At 59.5% G+C, this 27614-nt stretch overlaps 2 protein-coding genes across 2 annotated transcripts; one reads left to right on the plus strand and one right to left on the minus strand.

The window, feature by feature from the left end:
- The first annotated feature begins 906 nt into the window (after positions 1-906).
- ARHGEF1 (Rho guanine nucleotide exchange factor 1) lies at positions 907-20185 on the plus strand. The gene is given in 31 exon segments (XM_087421656.1): positions 907-1043; positions 5578-5620; positions 5708-5791; positions 6537-6650; positions 8601-8699; positions 8951-8993; positions 9191-9437; positions 9855-9884; positions 10167-10266; positions 10413-10509; positions 10595-10630; positions 10841-10978; positions 11781-11886; positions 13475-13620; positions 15096-15242; positions 15530-15612; positions 15820-15945; positions 16051-16165; positions 16285-16385; positions 16622-16699; positions 16925-17000; positions 17083-17250; positions 17856-17943; positions 18080-18166; positions 18478-18545; positions 18632-18718; positions 19409-19510; positions 19841-19998; positions 20000-20053; positions 20055-20095; positions 20097-20185. Coding segments are annotated over 30 exon segments (2901 nt in total). The 5' UTR covers positions 907-1043; positions 5578-5590; the 3' UTR covers positions 20149-20185.
- A 393-nt stretch (positions 20186-20578) lies between these two features.
- On the minus strand, positions 20579-25907 carry ERFL (ETS repressor factor like). The gene is made up of 5 exons (XM_087422291.1): positions 25832-25907; positions 22641-22875; positions 22063-22258; positions 21824-21941; positions 20579-21416 (listed from the first exon to the last, which is right to left on the minus strand). Exons 1-5 carry the CDS (start codon positions 25896-25898, stop codon positions 20968-20970), a joined length of 1065 nt encoding a protein of 354 aa, XP_087278417.1. The 5' UTR covers positions 25899-25907; the 3' UTR covers positions 20579-20967.
- Positions 25908-27614: the final 1707 nt, after the last annotated feature.

The raw sequence follows: 27614 nt of genomic DNA on the forward strand, positions 1-27614 counted from the left end.
GTCTGGTGGGGCTAGTATGGAATTCTGACTCCAGCCAGGCCACACCTGTTCTCTGGGAGTGGACTCCTAGCAGAGCGATTTGGAAAGTCTGTGGCCCTAATTGGGGACGGTGGGGAGACCCAGGGGCAATGACAGAGATGTGGAGTTTCTGAGATACAGAATGGAGAGAGACTGAGACAGAGATATAGTGACAGAGAGACAGAGCAAGAGTAGAGAAAGACAATGAGGGGACAGGGAATCGGAGAGAGACAGTGATGCCGAGAGACAGCAGGAAGCGATAGAAAGGAAAGGAGGGTCCATAGAAAAATGGATGTGGAGAGGCTGACCCCTGAGAATCTAGGGAAAGCAGCAGTTGGGGTAATGACTGAGAGTGAGCAAGATGCAGAAAGACCCAGAGACCCAGAGATGGGAAGAGAAGGGTTCTGAGGGAGAAAGTGACAGAGAGGAGGAGCGACACGGGGGAGCGGGAGGGAAAGACCCCAACGGAGAAAGGGGGAGCGAGAAAGAGAGACAGGGCCAGGGCCAGAGAGACGGACACGGGCAGAAACACACACAGGGAGGCAAAGAGAAAGGAAGACCAAGAGACACAGACGGAGAGCAGGGGAGGCTGCTGCGCAGACTGAGGCGGACGCAGGGCGAGCCTCGCCCCCAGGCCCGCCAGGGAGGCGATGGCGGACGCCGGGCAGATGTGAGAAACGCGGAGCCGCGCCCCGCGGACCGACAGACAGACAGGCCGGGAGAGGTCTGGCGGGGCGGGGCGGGGCGGGGCGGGGCGGGGCGGGGCGGCGCCGGTGCCCGCGGGTCCCGGGCGGAGCTGGGACAGAGGGGCGGGCGGCCGGCAAGAAGGGGAAGGAAGCGGAGGTGCCGGGCGGGCGCGGGGCGCGGGCAGGAAGCGGGGAGGGGCGGCGGGGCGGGGGCCTCCGGAAAAACGCCCCAACTTCCTGCCCCGCCAGAGCCAGGAAGCGGGAGCCGGGACCCAGGGCCCGGGATCGCCGAGCCCGACCTCGGGCGCCCCGCCGGTCACCTCCCCGCGCGGACACCAGGTACACCCGCCCCGGCCCCGCCCGGCCTCCCTCCCCTCGGCGGCCAGGGGAAGCGGGGGGAGGAGGGAGGGGCTGGGGCGCTGCCGGCCGCGGAGGGGCCTCCTGGCGGCCCCGCTGAGCCGCGACCGCCCCTCCCTGTGCCTCAGTTTTCCCATCTGTCAAAGGGGGCAAAGACCGGAGAAGTAATGCTTGCCGAGTGCCCAGTGGGGATGAGGGGTGAGAGGCCGGGGTCAAGGCCTCCCACTGTCCAACAGAGGACGGATGATCACCCCTATTATACGGGTGGGGAAACTGAGGCCCAGGGAGCAGAACCGACTCACACAGGGCACACACATCGTGAGACCGAGTGGAGCTGGGATTTGAACTCGCAGGTACTTTCCGCTAAGCGCCGCCCTCCAATCCCGCATGCTTTAGGGCCACCTAAAAATAAAAACGACCATAACAACGCCGTAGGGCGCGGTGAAGCTGCAAATTGCAGAACGCGTTTGAACGCGTTCTTGGAGAGCTCTTTTTCTACACCATTAATTAGACCCTGGGAGATGGGTTGTAGGAGACAGAGCTGGAGATCTTCCTCCATTGTACAGATGGGAAGACTGAGGCCGGGGGAGAAGTAATTACTTTTCCCAGGTTACACTGCATATCAGAGGGAAAGGTACGCTCGAACCCAGGACTTTTGCTTTCCGGCCGCAGTGGAAAGTGTGCGGGGGTGGGGGTGCGGAGTGCGGCGAGAATTAATGTACGACAGTTAGGAATTCACCTGGTCCTCGAGTTAGGGAGGTCAGATAGGGCGGGAACCTCAGTCCGGGGGCTAAGGGCCGGGGCGATTCGGAGATCTCGGATTGAGCCCTGGCGGAGGGGATGGAAGCATCCCCACGTCCAGACGGGGGACAGGGGGCAGGGGGCGGGGCCCAGGAGAATCTCGGGGGCAGTCGAGATACGGAAACGCCAGCCCTCCAAGACAGGCCAGAGCGGCCCTACCGGGCCAGCGTGGCGCGGTGGAGAGCTAGAGCGGCCGGCAGGAGGAGTAGAGTCGCCTGGGCAGGAGCCTGGCAGGGGCCGGGCTAGAGCGGCTGGCGGGAGGAGTGGAGCTGGAAGCAAAGGTGGACTCTGGGGCGGCTAGAGTGACTCGCAGGCAGGGGTGGGGGAGGCCGGAGCCGGCGCGCGGAGGCTTCGGTTCTGGCGGCTGCGGTGGCTTCTCCTCCGACCTGAAGCAGGTGAGGGACGCGGCCCCCGGCGGGCGTCAGACCCTGACTCCGCACGTCTGCCCCAGCATCCCTAGCCATGCACACTGTCACGTCCCCTGTAGGATTTGGGGCCCGTGTAGACCCGCCATGTCCCATGTATGATTTGGGGCTCGTGTAGACCCGCCACGTTCCATGTAGATTACAAGGTCTTACGGACCCTCCAGGTTCCTACTAGCCCCCCATGGAGACCCGGCTCCTTACAGACGTAGGATCCCCATAGATCAGTAGCATCCCTAGAATCCGAGACCCTGTAGATCCTGGGTCTCGGGGACCACCACACGCTTCTATAGAATTCTGGTCCCATTTTAAGTCTCCAGAGGTCCTATAGACTGGCTACTTTCCCTATGGAATCCTGGTTCTGTTTGATCCCCGGATCCTTGGAGACCTACCATGTGTCAACCAGAATTTGGGGCTTTATACATTCCAAGGGCCCCTGACAGACGCACTTTGACTACTCTATATTTTAGGTTAAGGCTTCCAGAGGTTCTTGGAAACCAGAGCCATCCTCCCAGTATCTTATAGACCCTGAGCCCTGCATGGAACCCAGCCACCCATGTGCCTGCTTTGCTCTAGGAGTCCCCACCTCTAACGACCTTCTAAACCTGCCCCGACCCCCCACAGCCCCATGCACACAGCACCCCCTCTGCTGGACCACAGGCCTTGTTGCCTATAGATCCATCTGACAGCTTCAACCTATAATTCCCCAGCCTTTGTGGGGAATCTATCTCCTAAGCAGCCGCCCTTCCCCCTCCAAATCCTCTCTGAGCCGCAGGCCTCTGTGGAGCAGCCGAGTCTAAGCTTCCGTCCTGCCCAGACCAAAGTGCCCACATATCCCTGACTTCCCAGACCTCATAAGGAGACCAGATATGGCTCAGCTTTGATTCAGATTTTAGTTTCCTAACATTGGGGTGGGGGTTCCCCATGCTCTGAAGCAGCACTTTCCAGTAGGTAAATGTATAAACTCTGGGGCCATACTGCCTGGGTCTGAATCCTGGCTCTGTCCCTTATAATCTGTGCCTCAGTTTCCTCCTCTGTAAAATGGGGATAATAATAATAATACTGACTTCACAGGGTCACTGAGAGGATTGAGCAAGTTAATACCTATAAAGCAGTAATGCTGTGCCTGGCACATACGTTTAAGTGGCACCTAGGGCATATTAAGTGTTAGCTAGTATTTCATATTATTGTGTTGAGGAATAAAGGAGATAATAGTGTCAAGTGCATTATTCAGGGCCTGTCTGGCATTGAAAATTCGCTTGGATAACGTGTGTTCCTTTGCCCTTTTGGAATCTCCCCACCTCTGTGGAACCTTTCCACCCTTGAGCAGGACAAGCATGGACCCTCCATGTCCGTGGTCATGTTTTCCAGCCCAGAAGTTGCAGCTGGTGGCCTGGTGAAGGTTTCCATCTCTGATGGGAATAATAATAGCATAGGGTGCTTGTGGTTGTGAGGTTAAGTGCGTTACTATGTGAGAAGCACTTAGAGCCATCCTCAGCACCCTGCATGTGCTATGTAAGTCCGGCTCTCATAATAAATAATTACTGTTATTTTTCTGCATTGGTTTGCAAATTTATTTATGTGAACATTTAACAATGCTCAAATCTTAAGTTACCCAAGTTTGGATGTTGGACAAATACACTTTATGGAAAAGAATAAAAATGATGCCTGCTCGGGTGAACCCATAGGATGGCATTTGGACACTGCAGAACATCATTGTTTAATGATCATAATCAAAATCGCAGCTACCATTTATTGAGTGCTAGGGAGGAGGCCTGTGGAAGAGGGAGGCCTGTGGAAGAGGGAAGGGTGGGTCTCAGGCGACTAGGGTTATAAATAGCTTTGGGCTGTGGGGAGAGCTCCCCCACTAGTCCACCCCACCCCTGTTTCCACAGCTCCTTCCTGCCTACATGGGCTCGCGTGGCATTAGTCAGACTGATTAAGGACACAGAAGATGTTGGTGGGAAGACAACAGGGAGAAGTGGAGACTCTAAGGGAGACAAGATGGGAGAAACAGCAAGAGAGGAGAGAGAGAGAGAGATGAGAGACAGCACATGAGACAGCGACTCGGAGAGGTGCGGGAAGGTGGCTGCAGAAACCAGATGTGGGAAAACAGAGGCAAAGACAGAAGAGAGATGGGGGAAAGACAGAGCAACTGAAGCAGAGATGGGGTGTAGCAGCTGAGGGGGGAGGAGGAGGGAGGGGAAGCAGAGATGGTGGGGAAAATGAGACGAGTCTGAAGGAAGGGAGAGAGAAAAATGAGGAAACAGGGAGACGAGAGGCAAAGACATGAAGCAGATTCAACGAAGAGACAGCCAGGGAGAGCTGTCTGAGGAAAGGAGAGCTGACAAGATGTAGGGTGCGGACAGTCCCTTGTTGTCTGGGACTGGAAGCCAGGAAAGATACCACGTCCCTGAGGGAAAGAATTTCGGGGTTCCGGGATTCTTGGTCTCTGAGGGAGGAGGGTTCAGAGTTTTGTTTTCTTATGTGGAGAGAGTTGGGGGTTGGGGGATTTGCCATTGTGATTTCCTGTCACAGGAAGTGGGGCTGGTGGGTTCAGAGGCAACATCCTGCCCCAAGCCTATCAGAGATCAGAGGAGATCCCCCTACACCCCACTTATCTCCCTCCTACCTCTCCTTTAACCTTCCCAACTCTGCTTTCCTCCATGCCCTGTCTCCCCAGGACCCAGCCCCCAGCCCCCTCCTCCCTCAGACCCAGGAGTCGGGGCCCCCAGCCCCCTCCTCCCTCAGACCCGGGAGTCCGGGCCTGCAGCCCCCTCTTCCCTCAGACCCAGGAGTCCGGGCCCCCAACTCCTCCTCCCTCAGACCCAGGAGTCCGGGCCCCCAGCCCCTCCTCCCTCAGACCCAGGAGTCCGGGCCCCCAGCCCCCTCTTCCCTCAGACCCTAAGAGTCCGGGCCCCCAGCCCCTCCTCCCTCAGACCCAGGAGTCCAGGCCCCCAGGCCCCTCTTCCCTCAGATCCAAAAGTCTGAGCCCCCAGCCCCCTCCTGCTTAGGGACCCCAAATTGCAGGCTCTCATGGCCACAGCTCTCATGGACCCAGGCTCCTGGGCCTCCAGCTCACCCCCAACAAGGCTCCCTGTCCTTGGGTTCCCGCCCCCTCTGAAGGGCTCTGAAGAGCTCTTTGTCACCACACAGAGGCCCCATTGAGCTGCGGAGGCCAGGGTGGGGGGAGGCTGTTTACTCACCTTCACACCTGGGCCAGGAATCTGTGAGTAACCGCCCTCTGCTGCCTCCTCCCACCCTGCTAACCGCAGCCCCTCCTCTTCCCCCAGCCCTGCACAGCCCATGGAGGCCGAAGACGTCGCCCGAGGGGCGGTGAGTGGAGAGGCTGAGGGGTGAGGGGACTGGGGGACTATGAGGTGGGGAGCTCTGTTGGCTGAAGCCACCCCTCCCCTCCCACAGGCCCCAGGGCACCCCCGGCCTGGCCTGGTGCCCGTCAGCATCATCGGGGCTGAGGACGAGGATTTTGAGAATGAGCTGGAGACGGTGAGGCGGAAGGAGGGTGGAATACCTTCTGTCTCAGGCCCCTGGGCCCAGCCCTTAAGTCCCCTCCTCAGTGTCCCCTCCTGCCTTAGGTCCAGTTCTCCATCTTCAGCTGCTGTCCCCCTGCCTCCTCTCCCTGCCTATCTCTCTCTTACCTTCCCAGTACCTCCTTCCTCATCCCCTCACCCCATTCTTGCTGCCCCCCATTACAGCAGACTCCCAGCCTTTTTACTCGAACCCCAATTTTTTTTTTTTTTTAAAGATTTTATTTATTTTTTGCCCCCAAAGCCCCAGTAGATAGTTGTATGTCACAGCCGCACACCCTTCCAGTTGTTGCATGTGGGACTCGGCCCCAGGATGGACAGAGAAGTGGTGCCTCGATGCGCACCCGGGATCCGAACCCGGGCCGCCAGCATCGCAGCGCGCGCACTTAACCACCAAGCCACAGGGCCGGCCCCGAACCCCAATTTTTATCGCTGCCCCCCCAATTACAGCACAGATTACACCACAGATCCCCATTTCATCTCTACTAATGTCTGTCCTCATCACCTACCTTTATAACATTAAATCTCATCCACTGTCCCCAGTACCTGTCATGACTGCCACCATTACAGCATAGACATCATCACCCCCCTCCTCCCAGCTTGGATCCTTTGGGAAGTGCCACGGAGGGGGAGGGTCAAGCCCAAAGCCCTTCCTGTGCTCCCCACTGTCTCACCTCATCCCCCACCCCCATCCTCACCCCCAGAATGCAGAGGAGCAAAACAGCCAGTTCCAGAGCCTGGAGCAGGTGAAGCGGCGCCCAGCCCACCTCATGGCCCTCCTGCAGCACGTGGCCCTGCAGTTCGAGCCGGGACCCCTGGTGAGGGCGGGGCTGGGTAGGCACAGGGAGGGTTGGGGCTAGGACAGGCCACAGCGTTCAATGAGTGAGACCACTGAAGGTGAGCCGAGAGCGTCTGGAAAACAGATCCAGAATGCACAGCATGAGATCTGGAAATAGCCAGAAAGCCTGCCATGTGGCCTAGACAAGATTGCAGGTGCCCCATATAAATCTCAGTGAGCAGTGAGTACAGGCCGGGAGAGTACACACAGCAGGGCCATGCAGAGAGCAACAGGGAATCCAGCAGCCTGGCAGAAACCACACCCCCCGCCCCTTTTCCCTGCCTGTGGCAGCATCACCCATCAGTGACAGTACCCTTTCCCACGGACTGGAAATCAAATCCTTTTCCATGCATTCTCATCAGGTGCCCCTAGTCATTCATTTAGGGCTGGTGCTTGGGAGAAAGCCGTTAGCCTTCCCGGGTCTAGGTGGCACAGGAGGCCCTGGTCCAGAAACAAGGAACCACCGCAAGCAGCTCACAAGGCAGAGAAAATGTAATCGATGATCCAGAAACCTCTTGTATCAGGCAGAAAACTCCTGGGAGGTGCAGATGCAGAGCCGTGCCGCTGGACACACCTGCAGAGTCTAGAGAATCCAGCAGGTGTTTTAGGAAGGACGAAGTCACAGCGCTGGCTGGAGGGGGACTCTGTGGACAAGGGTCCTATCCCAAGAAGACCCAGGGCAGCCCAACACAGGCCGCGAATGGGGGTTAGCCCAGTACATGGCATTGTACTGGAAATGCATAGCAGAGCCCTCCAGAAAACAAGGAGACTGATGAAAATGCCAGGGAGGGACGCCTGGAGGCACAGAAAGAAGAGCACATTGACTGACACCAAAGCTTCAGAGAAACTGGCAAGAAAATAGGAAATTGCCTTCTCTCCAGTAAAGTGGCTGCCCCTCCCATGGTGCATGGAGGCTCTGGCCGTCTGGGCAAGAGGGTCCCCCTCCTGATCCTGGGAGTTTCTAGAACTCGGGCTCCTGGAACTCAGCCATGGTGCTGACTGTCGTGTCTTTTTACAGATGTGGAAACTGAGGGCCAGGGGCTGGGCTGGAGTGACTCAGATGACCTCTGGTATTTTGACACTTGTCCTCATGCCGCTCCCTCACCTCATCGGCCTGGGGAGTAGCCTAGAGATAGTTGTGGTCCCCTGGGCTGCTTCCTATTGCTCTTGTGGAGTTTTCCTTTATAGGATAGGGCAGACATAGATTTGTTGAAAGTGTTTACAGTAGAGAAAGAGTCCCACCCTCACTGATGTGAGCCCTTAGCACGCTGAGACCTTACCTGACGAGAGCCACCCAGGAGCCAGGACAGGTTGGAGTCCCCACTGCATTGCCAGTGTCACCCAGCATAAGGCTGACACGCAGGCAACGCTTGATGAGTGAAGGAGTGAGCCCCACTTATCCACTTGTATACTTCCCCAGAACCCACTGTGTCCTGGACCCTGTCTGGGACTTAGATGCATCAGAACCTCGTACACACATATTAACTCTCAGGCTATGCACAGTATTTCTAAGCAATGGAGTATAGTGGAGATAGGCTCCCTGGGTTCCCATCCTAACTTGGTCACTTACTAGCTGTGTGACCTTGAGCAAGTTTCTTGAACTCAGTTTTCTCATCTGTAAAATTGGATAACGGTAGTCTCTATGAATGAACAGGTTAATGCATGTAGGGGGTTTAGAACAGCATCTAGTATACTCCTAGCCCTCTTAGCGTAGCTGGTGGTGGTGGTGGTAGTGGGAGGAGACAGAACCACAGAGAACCATTTCACGGGATAGAAAATTAGCAAATGGTCATGGTGGCCCCAGGAAGGGGATGATGGAGATCAGGGAGCACTTCCCAGGGGAGGTGGCATTTGAGCCCTGAGGCTTTCCAAGGAGGAGTGTGGTTTGAGTGGGAGGGGAGGGAGGACAGGTCCCACTCTGTCTCCCCAGCTCTGCTGCCTGCACGCGGACATGCTGGGCTCACTGGGCCCAAAGGAGGTCAAGAAGGCCTTCCTCGACTTCTACCACAGCTTCCTGGACAAGGTCGCGGTGAGAGACACCTTCGAGGGGCCCCAGTCGCCCCTCCCCTTGGCCCTGGAGAGCCACCCTGCTCCTCCCCGCTTCCGCCCCGCTGAGGGCAGCATGGAGGGCAGTGTGGAGGGCAGCTGGCTTGGGGAGACCCTGTGCTGGGCCAGCCTGGTGTCCCTAGACCACGCCCTCCCCTCAGACCATCATTCCCACCAGGCTTGATCCCACCACTCCTGAGTCCTCTCTTTTACTCCATTCTCTCCCCTGAGCAGGTTCTGCGGGTGCCAGTCCCTGCTTCTGTCGCCTTTGAACTTGGTAAGGAGAGGAGGAGGGGACAATAGGATGAGGGAGAGGTCCCTAGCTGGGGTCAGCCCTCCCAGGAGCCCCAGGGAGGAAGGCCAAACCCCCAAGCTGTCCTGGACAGCAGAGTTTCCTTCCTGTTGGAGGCCAAGGGTGGGTGGGGAGCCGGGCCCCAGGGAACTGGCCCGTAGCCTCCCACCATGTCCCTGCAGACCGCACACGGCCCGAATTCCTCTCTGAGGACATCCAGCGGCAATTCGTGCAGGAGGTGGTGCAGAGCCAGCAGGCAACCGTCAGCCGGCAGCTGGAGGACTTCCGTTCTAAGCGGCTCATGGGCATGACGCCCTGGGTGCAGGAGCTGGCCCAGCTGGAGGCCTGGGTTGGGCGGGACCGCGCCAGCTTTGAGGCCCGGGAGCGGCATGTGGCCGAGCAGCTGCTGACCCACCTGGAGGAGATGCAGTGAGTGGGGCCAGCTGCCGGGGTGCCCTCTGCTGCCCCATTCCATTTCTGGGCTCCCTCGGCAGCTTCAGGGTTCATTTCCTAGCATTTGGGCTTGTCCTCTGACTTCCGGGTCCCCCTGGCACTTTAGTTCATCTGGTTTGCATCTTCCCTTTCTATCTTTGGGGTTTCCTTGTAGTTTCCTGGTCTTGTCCATGGTCTTGTGTTCAAGCCTGGCGCTTGGGCCCCGTCTGCCCTGCTGAGAGGGTCTGCTCCCTCCTGTGATCCTCATTCCCCATTGCTTCCACTACCCCCTCTCTGCCTCTTCTCTCTCCCTGTCCCAGCTTTGAAGGGAACAGCAACATGGATATTTGTGCTGGGTGGACAGGGACCCCAGGCTTAGCAAATTTGTCACAAGCTTCTTCCTTCTCTTTACAGACACACCATCTCTACCGATGAAGAAAAGAGGTGATGGAAACAGAGAGGCCAGGGGGAGAGGGGTTTAGTCTCCTGGGCCCAAGGGAGGAGGGGCTGGGGGCCTAGGGGCTTGGGGGCCTGAGCTTTGAGCAACATCCCCGGCCCAGTCCTCTGGAACCCTCTCTCCTTTCCTCAGACACTCAGCAGGAAGTGGTTCTGGGGTTGGGGTGGGAAGCGAGCACGGAGGGGAAAGCTGTGAGGGCAGCAGTGTGTGCATCCATGGGAGTGTACGCGTCTGTGCGTGTTGGGGCCCTCACCATCCCCTCCCCACAGTGCCGCTGTGGTCAACGCCATCGGCCTGTACATGCGCCACCTTGGAGTGCGGACCAAGAGCGGGGACAAGAAGTCAGGGAGGAATTTCTTCCGAAAAAAGGTGCTTCCCTGAGTGTCCAAACCTGGCCCTTTCTTCCCCAGAGACCCCCTGGGGAGCCTGGTGACTCTGCACCCCTGGGGTCCGATTTCACTTTGTTGCCATCTCAGAAATGCCCAGCCCCTTGTCCTCTCCCCCACCTCCCGCAGGTGATGGGGACCCGGCGGTCAGACGAGCCGACCAAGACCAAGAAAGGACTGAGCAGCTTGCTAGATGCCGCACGCTGGAACCGGGGAGAGCCACAGGGTGAGGTGCCCAGCCTCAGCCGCACCCCAGCTTCCCCATGTCGTCCCCCGCCAGCCCCACCTCACAGTCCCGTCTCTCATTTCAGCCCCGGATTTTCGACACCTTAAAGTCGAGACTGATGGTAATGATCTTGAAGCCAGAGCTTCCATCCTGGGAACCTGAGAGGGGAGGGAGGGGGCCCTCCTGGGTCTGAGGGAGGTGGGGGGGTGTCTCCTGCATGATGGGGGGATAGCGGGATGGGGCTGGAGCACAGTGTTTGGATCCCCCAGGCCGTTGTGAATTAGAGTCCCTGGAGTCTCACTTCCCGCTTTCTTTCTCGCTGTCTCCCCAGCTGAGAAGCCAGGCCTTACAGAACGGAAGGGAGGCCTGGGGGTGCCCTCCCGGGACCGGAATGTCGGGGCTCCTGGGCAGGACACCCCCGGAGTTTCTCTGCACCCTCTGTCTGGGGACAGCCCCGACCGGGAACCAGGTGAGAGTTTCCTGGACCAGGATTCTATGAAGACCTGGGCCCAGGGCAGTGGTGCTGCCAGCCCCTCAGATATCAACTTGGGGCCAGCGAAACTGCCCCCTAGGTTCTCCAAATCTGCTCCTCCCTGCTCCTGATCACCAGTGTTATTAATAACCACCCCCTTCCCTCAGTTTACCCTTTCCTCAGCTTTCCCCCCAGGCTCTGACCTCTGTCCTGGTGACCTGTGTCTCACCTCCTTAAACTACATTTCCCATGAGCCCCTATGACTTCATTTCCCAGAACCCTCTCCGAGTCCCTTAGATAATGAGCCCACCAGCCCGGCTAACTTCACTTCTCACAGTCCTTGTGGCCCTCAGCCCCTTGGATCTCAGACAACTACTTGACCAGGCCTGGGTTCAAAGCCTGGCTCTGTGCCTTACTTGTGTTTCATCTTGGAAGTCACTCCCCTCTCTGAGCCTGTCTCCTCTTCTCTAAATGGGGTATATCCTCTTCCTGCACGTCACCATTGAGGGTCTAGAGAATGGATGGATGTGGAGGTGTCAAGCAGAGCATCCAGTCTCCTCCCCTAGTTCTGTGGCATCTTCACCCACCTGGTCCCAGCTGCCATGTTCTCAGTGGTCTTTCCATCTGTCCATCACCCCCACTTAACGACAGAGCAGCTACTTGGTGCCTGCCAGGCATGGGACAGCTTTAGCCCCCCCCCCCGCATTCCATGGCGGGGGAAACTGAGGCCCCCAGAGTGTGGGTCTCGCCACCACAGGGGCCTTCCAGCCAGCCTTGCTCTCCTCTGCCACCCCAACAGGTGTTGATGGCCCACTGGAGCTGGGGGACCCACCCCCACAGGGCCCAGCAAGCCTGGAGCTCCCAGCGCCCGCCGAGAGCACCGAGGAGGGTGCTGATACAGAGAGGTGCCCAGGGCCGGGGGGCAGCAGCGGGGTCTGGGCACAGGAACGAGCTTCCTGGGGCGGGGTGAGAGGTGGGGGGTGTTGGGGGTTGCGCTGCCATTTGCACTTGCCTGCCTCCGAGCCATCTCCACTCTGCCCTGCTCCTCCCTCTTCTCTCCCTTCTTTTTCCTTCTTTTACTTCTTCTTTTCTCATTTCCTCCCCTTTCACTCCTTCTTCCTCCCCTTCTCCTCCTCCTCCTTCCTCTTCCTCTGTCTTCAGCCCCAGCTCCTCCCAGCCCCTCTCCCTGCATCCCTTCACTTTTGCAACTGTTCTCCCTTCTCTTTTAAGCCTCCAGCCCGGCTGCCTTGCTCCTGCCTCTTGGTGCCCCTGCCCTCAATCCCCCACCCTCTGTGCTCCCTGCCTGGGGGCCCTGTCCCCCTCACAGTTGGGGGGCAGGCTCTGCCCCCTGCCTGTCCTTGTGCCGCTGCTTTGGGGGCACTTTGGCGGGTGTGGGGAGGTGACTTGGGTTCCATCTGGGTTCACCTCTGACCCTGTGCCCCTCTCTCCCCAGAAGGTGGAAGAGGTGGGTGCCTGGGCCCTGGGTCGGGGGAGGGCTAGCCCCTCCCCCATTTCTCCCAGCCCCTCCCCTCTCCCCATGGGCCACTCCCTCCCCTTCACCCCTGCGAGGGGTGGGTGGGGACATCACCCTCCCAGCTGAAGAGCTAAGTATTGAATCCCTCTTCCCCACCTCAACTCCCAGCTCTGCCCCATCCCCCTGCCTCAGGGAAGGGAGGGGTCAGTCCTGTGCTCAAACTGGGTTCCCCTCCCCTCCCCCACCAAATTTCAGTATCCCTCCTGACCACCCCCACTGCCCCAACACCCCTAAATCCCACTGCTCCTTCTGACTCTCTCTTCTGTTGCATGTTTGATCCCTGTCCTGGTCTCCCGTATCCCTGTCCTGGTCCCTGTCTCTCCCTGTCCTGGTCTCTTCCCATCTCTCCCTGTCCTGGTCTCTCCCTGTCTCTGTCTCTGTCCTGGTCTCTCCCTGTCTGTCTCTGTCCGGGTCTCTCCCTGTCTCTGTCTCTGTCTTGGTCTCTGTCTATCTCTGTCCTGGTCTCTGCCTGACTCTGTTCTTGGCCTCGGGGTCCAGGCTATCGGGGCGTCTGGGGCGCTCGGAGAGCCTGCGGGTGAGTGACCGCCGCCGGCCTTCCCGGGGCAGCCTCGGGGCTAAGGGCCGGGGTGGGGGCCGCTCCCGGAGTGACGTGGACATGGACCCCAGCTCTGCCACGGCCGTGCTTGGCCCTGCCCGACGAGCCACGTACGTCACTCCTCCCCCCTATCTGCTGAGGCAGCCTGGAGAGTCAGGGAGGATGGCAGCAGGGTGGGAGTTGTTGCCAGAGTCAAAGAGAACTGGGTATCGGATGCTGAGGGCCGACTGTTGTCACTGGGCGGGGGGGACGCTTCTTTCTAGAAATTTGGGGTGGTTTGCAGCATGGGTCACCTGGGGAGCATCAAATGCTGAGGCCACAGAGGGGGTTGGACACTAAGGAGTTGAAGGCTCCTCTCTGGGACACCCCAAGCTGGGGTCCTAACAAGGCCTCTGTCCCACAGCCCCGAGCCTGGAGATGAGGGGGAGCCAGGGCGGTCGGGACTAGAGCTGGAACCCGAGGAGCCCCCCGGCTGGCGGGAGCTCGTCCCCCCAGACACCCTGCACAGCCTGCCCAAGAGCCAGGTGAAGCGGCAAGAGGTCATCAGCGGTGAGTGCCACCCCCTCCAACCCACTGTGACGTAGGACCCAATCCACTGTGGCAGAGAGAGAGGCAGATGCAGGGAGATGTCCGTCTGGGTGTCACTTACAACAGACAGAACTTGAAGACAGCCTGTGTCCGACAGAGGGCCCTTTGTTACTAAATTGTAGAACAGCCCCTCAATGAAACGGGCTTGTGGTGGCAAAGTGATATTTCCAGAGAATTTTTAGTAGTACAGGACAGTGCTGATGTTAAGAACCGGAAACAATATATACAATTGTATTTCCAGCATAGCCTTTGTTTCTTTATTTGTGAAACGTGGGCAGTAATAGTTCCCACCTCAAAAGATGTCATGAAGATGAGATGATTAGCGTGAAGGGTTGGGCACAAAGTAAGAGCGTTTGAATGCAACGCTGCTGTTACCTTGCTCTTAACTGCTCCAGGGAAAGATGGATTCCCCAGGGAAACATTTGGGAAGATAATCTATTAGCAGTGCTTGCTTTTGGGCAGAGAGACGATGGGAGTATCATTCCCATGTTGATTCCTTTCTGTTATTTCAAATTGTGTGTAGAGAATGTTTGGCAAAAGTAGAACACTTTTCTGGAAGCTTGTTTGGAAGTTTATTTACAGATTACTTAATAGCAAGGAGGGTACTCATTCAGAATTTTTTGGGCAGTAGATGAATACTTTTTGGGTCACAGGTCCTTTTAAGGATAAGATCAAAACATAAGCAGTGCTATTGGACAGAACTTTCTGGAATGATGGAAATGTGCAATATCTGCATTCTCCAACATGGTAACCACCAGCCAGTTAATAGCTGTTGAGTGCTTGAAATGTGCCGAGTACAACTGAGAACTGAATTTTGTATTTCATTTCATTTTAACTAATTAAAACTTGAAGAGCTAGTGGCTCTTCAAATGACTAGTGGCTACCACATCGGACAGCATAGCAATTTCTCTGACCAGAAAAATACATATAACACACAGAATCATGCATTTAGTCTCCAGGGACTTCTGGGGACCCTGGAACTCAGGCATGCACCCTCTGGGGACCTCTGGATCTGAGGCTATCAACTTGTGTGTAGAGGGAATAATCATTCTGCCAGAAACCAAGGCTGAGAAACTTCCTGGAAGGTTAGACATAAACACAACTGCAGGCCTGCTGGTGGTGGTGCGACCAACTCACCTGGGACTTGCCCAGTTTTAGCACTGAAAATCTCATGTCCTGGGAAACCCACCAGTGCTGGTGCCAGGCAAGCTGGGACCATTGGTCACCCTGGCTGTCTGCCACGGCCAAAAGGGAAAAGCAGTGCGTCAGGGAATCCTCAATGGCTATTTCAGGGGCAAATAACTCCACCCAGAGAGAGTTGTCCCCATCCTGTCCCCTCCTTCTCATTCCCTCAGCCTGCCTCAGACGCCCCCCACCCCCGCCCCCCACTAGTTTGCATCCTCCCCAACCATGCTTCCTGCTTGGTGACCCTGCAGAGCTGCTGGTGACGGAGGCAGCCCACGTGCGCATGCTCCGGGTGCTGCACGACCTCTTCTACCAGCCCATGGCGGGAGGGGGCTTCTTCTCCCAGGAGGAGCTACAGAACATCTTCCCCAGCCTGGACGAGCTCATCGAGGTGCATTGTGAGTACCGGGCCGCGGCCCCACTGCACACCCCACCGCCAGCTCCCTCCTTCGCGGCTTTGGCAGCTAGACCTGGAGCCTAGCGTGGGCAGCCTCTGTTCTAGCACTGGGGACAACCCCGCCCCGGACCCCCAGAGCTCACATTCTAGGGGGAACATCAACAAGTGCATGGCAGGGGGCAGGCCCACTGGATCAGACTCAGCCCAAACCCCACCAGCTCCTGAGTAGCTCTATGTACAGTCTTCTCGGCCCTGACAGAGCTCTCCCTTTCCTCTCTGCTCCTGCAGCCCTGTTCCTTGACCACCTGATGAAGCGGAGGCAGGACAGTGGCTACCTCATTGAGGAGATCGGAGATGTGCTGCTGGCCCGGGTGAGGGCGCCCAGCCCAGCCCCTATCCCCTCCTCCCAGCCAGGGACCTGGAATCCAGGCCCCAGGAGGCCAGGTCTCAGGCCTTTCCCCCCTCAAGACCCGGGGTCCAGGCCCCTAGCCCTGTCCTCCTGTCTAGGCTGCCATCCCCAAGGCCCCGCTCTTCCCAATCCCACCTGAGACACTTCCCTGGCCTGAATCTTGCTGTAGTTTGATGGTGCTGAGGGCAAATGGTTCCAGAAAATCTCCTCCCGCTTCTGCAGCCGCCAGTCGTTTGCCTTAGAGCAGCTCAAAGCTAAACAGCGCAAGGAGCCTCGCTTCTGTGCCTTTGTGCAGGTGAGTGCGGGTGTGGGCCCCGGAGTCCCCGGGAGGAGGGGACTGGTGTCCCGGTCCCCAAGGCAAGCCCAAGCATGGGCCACCTCAGCACCGCTGTCCCCTCAGGAGGCAGAGAGCCGGCCACGGTGCCGCCGCCTGCAGCTGAAGGACATGATCCCCACAGAGATGCAGCGTCTGACCAAGTACCCCCTGCTCCTGCAGAGCATCGGGCAGAACACAGGTACTGCCGGGCCCGGATCACCCTGCTGGGCCCCGGCTCTCCTGTCTCTAACCTTGGCCGCAGGACCAGGAGCTTCCAAGGTTGGGGTTCACTGGGGCTGGTCTCCGCCTCGCCCACAGAACAGTCTGCGGAACGGGAGAAAGTGGAGCTGGCGGCTGAGTGCTGCCGGGAAATTCTGCACCATGTCAACCAAGCCGTGCGTGACATGGAGGACCTGCTGGTGAGCCTGGGTGTGCCCTGAGGCCTAGGGCAGTGGGGCATGTGTGTGCAAGGGTCAGCCCGGCCCTGGGCTGTCCGCCTCAGGGTCATTGCCTGTCCAAGGATTGGCCTGGCCCTCAGCTCTTCCCCCTCAGGGTCACTGGAAGTCAGGCCCAGCCCTCGGCTTGTCCCCCACAGTATCACTGTGGGTCAACCTCAGCCCTTGGCTTGTCGCCTGACACTCCCTTCCTGTTCCAGCGGCTCAAAGATTATCAGCGGCGCCTGGACTTGTCCCACCTGCGGCAGAGCAGCGACCCCATGCTGAGCGAGTTCAAGGTGGTCCCCCTTCTCTTCTCTTCTCTTGCTCTGGCCCTGCTTTCTCAGGGGATTCTCTGAGAATGTGCCCAGGGAGGGAGAGTGTCCCCTCAGCTCTGACCCCCTCCCCATTCCCAGCTGGGGTACCCATCCTGACCCTGACTGCAGTACCTGGCCTCACAGTCACCCCCACCCTCCCCTGCCCCGCCCTTGCCTGCGCCGACCGTCACTCCTTCCTGCCTGCAGAACCTGGACATCACCAAAAAGAAGTTGGTTCACGAGGGCCCGCTGACGTGGCGGGTGACAAAGGACAAGGCTGTGGGTGAGCGCCAGGGCAGCGAGCGGGGGCTGAAGGGGGCGGGCCTCAGGTGGGGAGTGCTGAGCACGGGCCTCGCCCCCCGCAGAGGTCCACGTGCTGCTGCTGGACGACCTGCTGCTGCTGCTCCAGCGCCAGGACGAGCGGCTGCTACTCAAGTCGCACAGCCGGACACTGACACCCACACCTGACGGCAAGACCATGCTGCGGCCGGTGCTGCGGCTCACCTCCGCCATGACCCGGGAGGTGGCCACCGGTGAGGCCTGGCCCCGGGGGGCCCCGGGCAGAGCTGCCTGAGGAGTGGGGAGCAGGACCCTCTGAGAGCTGGGAATGCGCGTTCTGGCAAAAGGGAGGCCGCTGCAGAGGTTGAGAAGCGGGAAGGCTTGGCAGGCCTGAGGCCGAGGCCATGAGAGAGAGGCCTGAGAGCTGGGCAGGACCAGGGGCCAGGCCGGGTTGTCAGCTTTATTACGTGAGATGGGAAACTGCCCCAGGTTTTTGCACAGAGGAGCCAGCTCTGATCAGTATTTTGAAGACACCCTGGCTGCCACTTGGGGATTGTAGGGGAGCAGGGGTAGCAGCTGGGAGCCCAGTGAGGAGGGATTTGCAAATGTGCTGCCAAGAAACTGCACCAGGACCACGGTGGTGGGAGTGGCTCGAGGGGTTCTGTAGGTAGAGCCGGTGGGAGACTTGTGGCGTGAGAGAGGGAGGGCCTGGAAGGAGGGCACAGGAGGGGCAAATTGAGTTGTGGGGGCCCTGAGGGCACCAGCATCACTGAGGGCTTCGCAGCCTCCAGCTGGTGCTCACAGAGGGTGCACATTGGGTGACCCTGGCTCTGAGCCCCACCTCTCCCTCCCACTGCAGATCACAAAGCCTTCTATGTCATCTTTACCTGGGATCAGGAGGCTCAGATATACGAGCTGGTGGCGCAGACAGTGTCGGAGCGGAAGAAGTGAGGGATTCTGGGTTTGGAACGCGGGCGGAGAAGGAAGCCCAGGCCCCTGAGTCCCCGGGAACTGGGGGAGGTGGGAGGCTGTGGCACAGACTCTGGGGGCTCTGACTGCCCAGGGGCTGGCCTGTCTCCCCAGCTGGTGTGCCCTCATCACCGAGACCGCCGGATCCCTGAAGGTGCCTGCCCCTGCTTCCCGCCACAAACACCGGCCCAGCCCAAGCAGGTGAGGGGCCAGGGAGGGAACTGGAGGGCCGGGGGGCCGGGGGCAGCTTCCTTGTATATCCCCAGAACCCGAAGTCCAGCCCTGTCTCCGTGTGTGTGTGCACGCGCACGTGTGTGTAGTGCATGCGTGTGCATATGTGTGCATGTGTCACAACACCACTGCCTGTCTGGCTCCTCTCCAGGCCTCTGGCTCCCTGTCTCCCAGCCTCAACCTCTCTCTCTGTCTCCGGGCCTCCCCAGCTCTCTGTCTCCTGGCCCCTGCTGCCCCCCGGGGCCAAGGCCGTGATGTCACCTAGCTCTTCCTCCCCCCAGCACCCGTGAACCCCTGCTCAGCAGCTCTGAAAATGGCAGCTGTGGCCGTGAGATGCCCCCAGCTGATGGTGAGCCTGAGGGGCGCCGAGTGGGGGTGGGAGTGTCCACAGGAAGCCTAGCAGGATCTGAGTACCCTCCCTGCTCCTCCGCCCAGGCCGGATCGAGAGAATCCCCAGCGCCCTCCTGCCCTTCTGCAGACTCGGCCCTGAGGGCCAGCTCGCTGCCAAGGCCCTTGGGAAAGGTAACCCAGCCCTGTCCCCTCCAGGGCCGCCACCTGCCCAAATGGTGCTTTCCAACTTGCCTCACGCCCCACTGCCAGAAACAAATGCACCGTGCCCACCACCCTGGCCGCACCACCGTCCTTGGTACCCCAAGTCCCTCTTCCTTCTGCAGCCTCCGTCCCTTCCTTGACCTTCAGTTCAGCCTCTCCCTGGACCCATCTCTATCCCTGGTGCCCTCTCACCTCTCCCCAACCCTAGCCCCAGCCTCATCTCTGCACCACTTTTTGAATCCCCCAGACCCATCTGCAGGCCTGGCTAACCCAAAGCTCAGCCTTGCCCAGCGTCCACCCTCCCCTCCTGCCCGCAGGCCCCTGGCCTCTTTCCCAGCCCTCACCCCTCACCTGTCCCCCTCTGGATTCCCCATCCCAGCCCCAGCTCCACCTCTGACTCTCTCCCCTTGCCCCTGGCCAGTGCTGTCCCTGAAGCAACTCCTGTTTCCCGTGGAGGAAGACAGCGGGGCGGGGCCTCCCCGTGAAGGAGAGGGGGTCCCAGGGGGTGGCCCCCTGAGCCCGGCACAGACCCAGGAAATTCGGGAGGAGCTACTCAGCCTGGAGGAGACCATTAAACAGCTGGAGGTGGTGGCCTGGGGGTGGGGAAGGAAGGGGCTAACTCAATGGAGGGACCCCTCTCATTGATGACCCCCCAACCAGGAGGTGGAGGAGGAATTTTGTCGCCTGCGAGTCCTTCTGTCTCAGCTTGGGGAGAACACCATCCCCCAGCCTGGCTGTACCTGAGGCTCCTGCCCCAGGCAGGTGAGTGAGGGACCAGGGGGTCCGAGTGCTGCCCAGGGAGGAAGAACCAGAATGGGCACCGCTCTGCACAGCCCCATCCGTTTCTCTCCCTCCATAGTTGTCTTTCTGAATCTCCCCAACTCCACTTCCTGTCTCTCCATCTCTCCGTCAGTTCCTGTTTCCCTGGCTCTGGTGAGCTGTCTCTCTCTCTCCCACCCTCCCTTTCTCTCCCCTTCTCTCCCCTGTTTTTATTCTTTTTTCTCTTCTCCCCTCTTTTTGTTTCTCTCCATCTCCAACTCCCTCTCCCCGTCTCTCTCTCCTTGTCTCCCTTCTTCTCCTACATCCCGCCAGGCCTTTTGCAAGAAGGAGAGGACGTGAGGGCCACCCCCCAACCGTACAGCTGCTGCAGCATCTCCAACCCCAAGGGCCTGAGGAGAAGGTGCCAGGCTGCCGGGGCCACGCCTGGGCGGGCCCAGCTGGGATCACTGTCCCGCCAACCTCCCATGGGCCTTGGCCTTCTCTCCTGCCTTCTGCTTGGGAGACTCAGGGCTTCATTCCGAGGGAGCACCACGGTGACCCCAGTTTCCCGGGCCATCTCAGTATTGCCTGGGGGGCCACCCCCCACCCCCAAGTGCCTTTGCTCTGTTTTTATACCCTGAATTGGAGGTTTATTTTTTAATATATATTATCTAAGGAGAGGTCTGTGTTTGTGAGGGTGGGGCGGGGGCCCTGGAGTGGCGTCTGGAACCCTCCGTTACTGTCTGGCATTGCCTTCCTGCGTCTGTCCCACCACGTTGCCTCTTTGCCTCTTGCCTTTCTTCAGTTGTTCATTTGTTCATTCTTGTGTTTTAGCAGTTACTCCCCGGGCACCCCCCCCAACACACCCCCAGTTCCCACCCCCAAGCCCCATGATCACTCACAACGCTGGGTGCCCCACATCTCACGCTCCTTTCCATTCTTTTATTTTTGTAGTAAACTCTCTGGAAGTGGCTGTTGGGGGTCGTGGGGAGCTTGTGGGGGGGGCCCTCCTGGGTGGGGGCTGGGGGCGGGGTTATTGCTCTGAGCTCCCTGTCCCCAGGGGGCCTGTGTGATGGGGGATCAGGACTGGAGCCGGCACAGGGGGGGGTCACGGCCACACAAACACGCAGGTTACAGCACAGGGGGTGTGTGGGCAGGGGAGGCTGGGCGCCGTATTGCACTTCGGGAGTGGGGCCAGGCAGGGACCCCCCTCAAACTGGAACCTGGGGAGGAGGCTGGAGGCCATCACATTCCCTCTCCCCCTCTGGAGAGGGAGGTGAGACCCTCATTCTGGGGTTGGGGAAGGAGACTGGGGCAGTGATGTGCCCCGGCCCTGGGAGGGGCTGAGGGCTGGTCCTGGGCCTTGGGCGGGACATCGAGGGCAGACCAGAAGACAGAAGATGCTGCACAGTCGGCTGCCCTGGTCCCTGCCTCGGCAGAATCCATCACCCCATGCCAGCTCAGCTGCCGACCCCCCCTTTGCCCGCCTTGGCTTTGGGGGGCACAGGGGGGCCCTCATCGCCCTCACTGTCAGAGCTGCAGCCACTGACGTCGGTAATCTCCAGCTCCGAGTCGCTGTCCTCCTTCCCGCCCAGTGTGGCCTCTGGACCCCCAGCCCCCGGCAGTGCCAGGCGGGGGGCTGCTGTCAGGCCTGAGGGACGCTCGTGGCCTAGGCCCTCCCCTGTTGCAGCCAGTAGGGGCTGGGCTGTGGGGCCTCCCCCTGCCCCTGCTGAGGGCAGGTGGCCCAGGGAACTGGCCAGAGGGTTAGGGTAGAAGTGCGGGGGGTAGAGAGAAGGGGGCAACTTGGGGAAGGGGCCAGTGAGGTATGGGTTAAAGTTCCAGGGGTACTCTGGGAAGGCGCGGCCATAAGGACCCAGCAGGCCAGGGGGCTTGGAGTAGCCAGTGGCACCTGGGGGGCACAGGGGGTGGGTCAGGCTGGACCACACTTCTACCATGGGGGGCCTGCCTGGGCATTAGTAAACGGTGCCACCTCCCTGCCAAGTTCCATCCCATTCTCCCCCCACTACATCTCCGCACCCTCATGTGGCTCCCCCTATCTCCTCCACCTCCCCTACTCTTCTCCCCTTTCCTTTAGTGCCCCTGAGAGCCCTTATCCCAGGCCGTCCCCCTCTCCAGTTCCCTCCTCTGTGCCTTCTCTGGCTTTTAAACACATACACATACACACACACACATATACACACAGACACGAGCAGCCTCCTTCCTTCATCCTGTCTGTCCTCCCTGTCTTTGCTCATCGCTTCCCTCAAACACCTGCAGCATCCCCCCGGCGCCACCCCTGGACCCCCAGGCCCTTACCGGAGCCCAGGAACGGGAACGGGCTGTCCAGACGCAGCTTGTCTGTCTCGGGGGTGAACAGGGGTGCCCGGGCCCCCTGCTCTCCCAGGCGTGGGGCAGAGAACAGCGTCTGCAGGGTCTGGAGAGGGAGGTGAGGGAGGCGGTGCCGCTTAGACTGGCTGCGCCCTCCCCAGGGGGTTCATGGCTGGGGGGCCACCAAACGCCCCAGTTCTGGGACCCTCATGTCCTAACTAACTCACCTCAGGGGTGAGGGGTGGAGCATCTGGCCCAGGGCCTCCCCCAAAGGGACCGGGTGTCAGCAAGAGTGGGGAGCCCGTGGTGGCCGCCGCCACGTCCAACAGTGGGTAATTGACAAGCACGACTTTGCTGAAGTTGAACTTGTAGGTGAACCTCTTCCCTTTGGTCTTGTGGAGAATCCGCTTGTTGTAGTAGTAGCTATGGGGAGAGGGAGAATGGGGGGCGATGCTGGGGAGGCCCCAACACAGTGCCGGGCACAGTGCACAGAACACAGCAATCTGAGGAGACTGAGGCTCACAGAAGACCCTTGACCAAGGTCCCAGGGTAAGGAAGGGGTGAGGCCGGGGCTGGGATCCCGGCCTGTGTGGCTCCAACGCCCGGGGCTCCCCTCATTCCTCCTTGCCTTCCTTTTACTCTCAAGGAAGGAATTAGAGGACCACGGCCCTGTGCGCCCCGTGTGGTGGGTTCCACTGGCATTCTGCCCCAGGGAGTTGAGGGGAAGTCCCTGGGAGTAGGGTCCAGAGGGACAGTGAGGGGAGAAGGGGCAAAGTGGGAGTCCAGGCCCCCAGCCCCTCCTCACCGCAGGGCCCGGCTCAGCTTGTCATAATTCATGTGGGGCTTGCATTTTCGGATGCCCCAGAGCCGAGCCACCTCGTCGGGGTCCTTGATGACGAATTCCCCGTAGTCCCCCTGCCAGGCGATGACACCCTGGTACTCCTCCTTCTGCAGCAGCTCCAGGATAAAGTGCCACAGCTGGATCTGCCTCGAGCCAGGGGACGACTCCGGCTTGTAGGCCCAATCTGGGAAGGCAAACCCTGGGGACAGAAGCAGGGGAGTGGCCGCAGGTCAGGACGCCAAGTCCAGGGCTCTGGGTCCTGCTTGGACTTGGGAACCAGGAGGCGTCCAGCCCTCCCCCAACGCCCAGTCTCTGATGAGCAGCCACCCAGCCTCAGGCATCTTTAGGGACCCAGTTCCCACTCTGTACCCCACTTGGTGTCTAGTCCCCAAATTGTCCAAATAGTGAGAGAGAACTCAGTCATCGGGGCCCCTGGATTGGCACTTCCAGCCTGATCCCCTACCTTGGCACAACTCTCCCAGGTTCAGTGTCCTGGGGTGGAGTGTGGGAGGGACCAGTCTCCTGCATTCTTGACTGTGGGAGGGGGCAGCTTGCAGGGAAGGACACCCCCTCCACAGCATTAGCCCTCTTCCCACTGCACCCCAACCCCAGGGGTTAGCCCTTGTCCCCACTGTGCCCCAATCCTGGGGAGGTCCCCTGCCCGGGAGGTCTCTGGTCTCTCCTGCACTCTGAAATGCCTGTCTCTTGCTGTCTCCCCTCCTCCCTGTCCCTGGCCCCCTGCTCCATCTCTCCCCAAAGCCCCCAGATGACCCAGCCTGGCACATCCAGACGAGACGGCCTGTGTGCACCTGTCTCTGGCCCTTTCCGTGTACATGCCTTTCACGTCCCCATGTCCCCTCCCTGCATCCATGCTGTGTCGGTCTGAGAGCAGTGTGTGTCTGCAGATGCCCACAGCACACGTCACACAGATGTCCACTGACCCTTGAGGGACACCCAGCTACACCGGGGGACACAGATGCACCAGAGTGCCACACTCCTGCTGGAACACAACACACCATGCACAATGTGCCACCAAAGTGGACACGGCAGACACCCAGCATCGCACACCCATCCCGACACTCACAATTACACATCTCAGGCCCCTCAGAACTGGGACCCACTAAAAACACAACCATGACAAGAGATACACAGCACCCCAAAGGCCCAAATGACACACAGTGTGGTGGAGACAGTGAGTGCAGCATCAAGACACACGTGTCAACCTGTCAAGACACACAAGCAACCAAGAAAGGCACACACAGGGTGACACCATGACAGTAGGACAGCCTCCCAAACCCCATGCAGGCACCCACACTCTGTAACACCCACAGCTCACTCAGCATTACGCGTTGCACACTCATGGGTGTCCTGCACTCCATTGTCCGAATATGCCCAGAAGCTGGGTGGAAATGGGGGGGGGGGGTCTTGCCCACCCCTAAATCTCACCTCCCATCCAGAAGGCCCTGGACCCAGGGTCCCGTTTCTGTGCTCACTCCTGTGCCACATCCTCTGTTCCCTTCCCCCACCTCAGAGACCCCAGACCCAGGCTTGAAAACAGAAGGCAGAATTAGCCTATAAAGAGCCTGCAAGAAAGGGAAGGAGGTTGGGGAGGAGGAGGATGCTGAGCTAGGAGATCAGGTCTCCCTATCCACTTGCTGTGTGGTCCCAGAGCAGTTCCTTGCCCTCTCTGACTTATTAGAATTTCAGGAGTGGGAAGCAAGGAGAAGCAAGATGTGTCCAGGCTGCTTGGTGTATAAAAGGCAGTGCTAATGCCTGCCTGCCTAGGTTGGAGAAGGCCAGGCAGTTTCCTCCCTGAAGGGAGATTTTTTCTCTTAACTCAGTTGTACCTCGGATGACAGGGCTCCATCAACACGTGGGCTCTGGCCCATTCCACACCCAGAACATGTCCTAGTGGGGAAGCAACTGTATCACAGACACATCCACAGGACCCCAAAGATGACAATGTGCAACTGGGCACACACATGCAGACACACAACCCAACCCAGAAACACCACCTGTCCTCAAATGCATGTCCTCAAATGTGTTGTACCTGCTGAAACACACAACTAGAGAGAGGACCCACAACCTCAGCAGCAGACACACACGTTGTGACAGACAGCCCCCAATACTCAGTCACACTCAGTGACACACAGTTGTGAGAACCCACACACACGCACCAATACAGACACAGCCCCCAACACAGGGGCCCAGGGGGCACCCACCCACACAGCCCAGAATGCACCAAGACATCCATTCGGAATGCCTCACCACACAACAGACCCATAAGGGACAGGCGAAGGCTCTTCACCCCACTGAGGCAGGTACACACTCGGTGAGCTGACAGACACCCCCCCACTCCTAAAATGTAGACACACCCAGCCCAGAGACATTCAGGTAGCCTCCGCTGTGCATGTACAAGCAGGCACACCAGCTCACAGCAAGACAGATGCTGTGCAGACACACACTCTCCCAGTGTGACCCCCTTCTTCCAGAAACACTGAAGTGTGACACACAGACACACTCCAAGACCCCAAATAACCAGGCACAGAGTCTCAGTCCACACACGCACACACACGCACACACACACACTGCCCATGTACGGGGCTTGTGACTTGGACTTAAATGCACATCCAAGCCAGTCTTATTGTCCACATCCCCAGCTCTGAGTGTCCACTTCCAACCAAGCCGTCCTCTCTCCCAGGGCTCTGGCTGGCTGGGTGGTGTCTCCATGTCCCCCTGCCTGGGTAGTCCCATCTGTCCATCTGTCCACCAGCGCCTCACCTAGTGCCCCCTCGGGGTCCATCCCTGCTCCATTAGTGCCTGTCTGTCTCGTCTCCCTGCTTCTCTCTGCCTGCAGGTCCTGGGTGGGAGCAGGCTGAGATGTATACAGTAGAGACCTCTGGACCTCAGGCCCCGGATCCTTGTCCCTCTCCAACCTCAATATCTCACCCACCCCCCAAAAGACCCTCTGTCCCAGCAGGCAGGTGGCAGGGACATCTGACTGTGAAGTTTTAGCCAAGTTTTTCACTAAGGGGTTGTATTTGGGGGGGACTCTGGCAGAGCCGGGGAGGCAAGGGGAAGAGAGTGAGAGCTGCAGAGGAGGGACCAGTTTGCTGGGGAGGCCAGAGGGGTGGGTGGGAGGTCAGGCCAGTTACCGGGGGTCCAGAGAGCCGGCAGGGCGGGTGGGGCGAAGAGAAGGTCGGAGACGCAGCTACAGTCCATGGTGGAGCCAGCCCTGCAGAGAGGCCGGGACAGACACACGGGGACAGGATGGGGCAGGCGGGAGAGACAGACAGGGGTCAGGGGGTTGGGCGCTGCCCAAGGGGCTCCCCAATCCGCCCAGGACCCGCCCAGCCTGATGCCCACTGCCATCTCCCCCCACATCCCACCTCCTCCCGCAGACCCCTCTGCCCTGCTGGTCCCCATCTTTCCCATCCCGCTCCCAGCCCTGTGCCCCCAATCTTCCCTCCCAGCCTCTCCTCCCGCAGCCTCCCCCTTACTCTGTGCCTCCTCTATCACTAACCGGGGCTCCCAGCCTCCTGCCTTGCTCCTCGCCACTCACTCACTCACTCACGCTCCCTGGGTCTCGCTGCCTGCCCACCCCGCACCGTCTCTGCGCCGTCTCTCCGTCCCTCGGCTCGTGCCTGACCTCTCGGTCTGTCTCTGCGTCTCTGGGTCTCCCTCTGTCTCTCTCTCTCTGGCTGCCCGCGATTTATCTCGCTCCGAACCTCGCCCCCACCGCAGGCCCGCCCAGCTGACCCCCAGGCTGGCTCATCCAGCTCCTGCGCAGCCCCCTGCTCACATCTGTGGGCCCTGAGCGGGCCAGAACCAGGCGCCCGCCCCACGCCGGGCCCCTGCCCTTCTCCCCCACCCCACCGAGCAGCCCCCAGCGCCCTGCATGAGTGCTCCCACAGACGCCCCTCCTAAGCCTACTGCTCACCCCTCAGACCCCCCTTCCTCTTAGATCTGCCTCCCCCCAGGTAGCCCCCCCTTAGACACCCCTGCCTCCTTAGATTTGCCTCCCTCCAGGCAGCCCCCTCAGACACCCTTTCCCCTTAGATCTGCCCCCTCTCTCAGACAGTCGCCCTCAGACACCCTTCCCCTTAGATCTACCTCCCCCTTAGCGCCCCTCAGATACCCTTTCCCCTTTAGATCTGCCTCCTCCCTTAGCCCCCTCAGACATTCTTTCCCCTTAAATCTGCCTCCCCCTTAGACAGCCTCCCTCAGACACCCCTTCCCCTCAGATCTGCCTCCCCCTCAGACAGCCCCCTCAGACACCCCTTCCCCTCAGATCTGCCTCCCCCTCAGACACCCCTTCCCCCTTGGATTGGCTCCCCTCTCAAGTCTTCCCTTTCAGACCCCCACTCCCTCACATCCCCCTCTCCTCAGATACTTCATCCCCCTAAGATGCCGCGTCCCCTCTTCATCCCTGTCTCTCAGAACCTTTCCCCTTTCTGACAGCCCCTCCCCCTCAGATAACCCACCACCCCAGACACTGCCCTCAGACACCCGCACCCTCAGACATCTGGTCTTCTCAGACACCCACCCCAGACACACCACACCTTGGACACCCCTCCCCTTCCATACCTCAGCCCCTCACCACTCCACACCTTCAGACCTCACCTCTGAGAGAGAGCACTTTCCTCAGACTCCTTCCTTTAGACACACCGCCCTCAGATACCCCACCCCATTACATACTCTTAAACACATTCCTCTCTGACCCCCCACTGCTCCCCAAAGATCCCACACCCTTCAGAAACCCACAGACACTCTGTGCCCCCACAAACTCCACCTCACCCCTCGGACACTAGACAAGATTTGTCAGATAGCCCATTTCCCCTCAGACTTGTCCAGTCTCCCCAGACACCCTCGCCCCAACCCCCTACTGCCGGGTGTCTAGTCTCTCCCACCCTCTCCCTCCAGCACCCAGCCCCCTCC

The sequence above is a fragment of the Ceratotherium simum genome, chromosome 33 (genome assembly GCF_057802395.1).
Source record: "Ceratotherium simum simum isolate JZ-2026a chromosome 33, ASM5780239v1, whole genome shotgun sequence".
In the NCBI taxonomy this organism is placed as follows: Eukaryota; Metazoa; Chordata; class Mammalia; order Perissodactyla; family Rhinocerotidae; genus Ceratotherium; species Ceratotherium simum.

Excerpts from the sequence above, each read along its gene's own strand:
- ERFL (XM_087422291.1), bottom strand. The coding sequence starts at position 25,898 with ATGGACTGTAGCTGCGTCTCCGACCTTCTCTTCGCCCCACCCGCCCTG. Across the intron at positions 22,876-25,831 it reads GCCGGCTCTCTGGACCCCCG|GGTTTGCCTTCCCAGATTGG; the intron begins GTAACTGGCCTG and ends TTCTGTCCCCAG. Across the intron at positions 21,942-22,062 it reads CTCCACCCCTCACCCCTGAG|ACCCTGCAGACGCTGTTCTC; the intron begins GTGAGTTAGTTA and ends CTCCCTCTCCAG.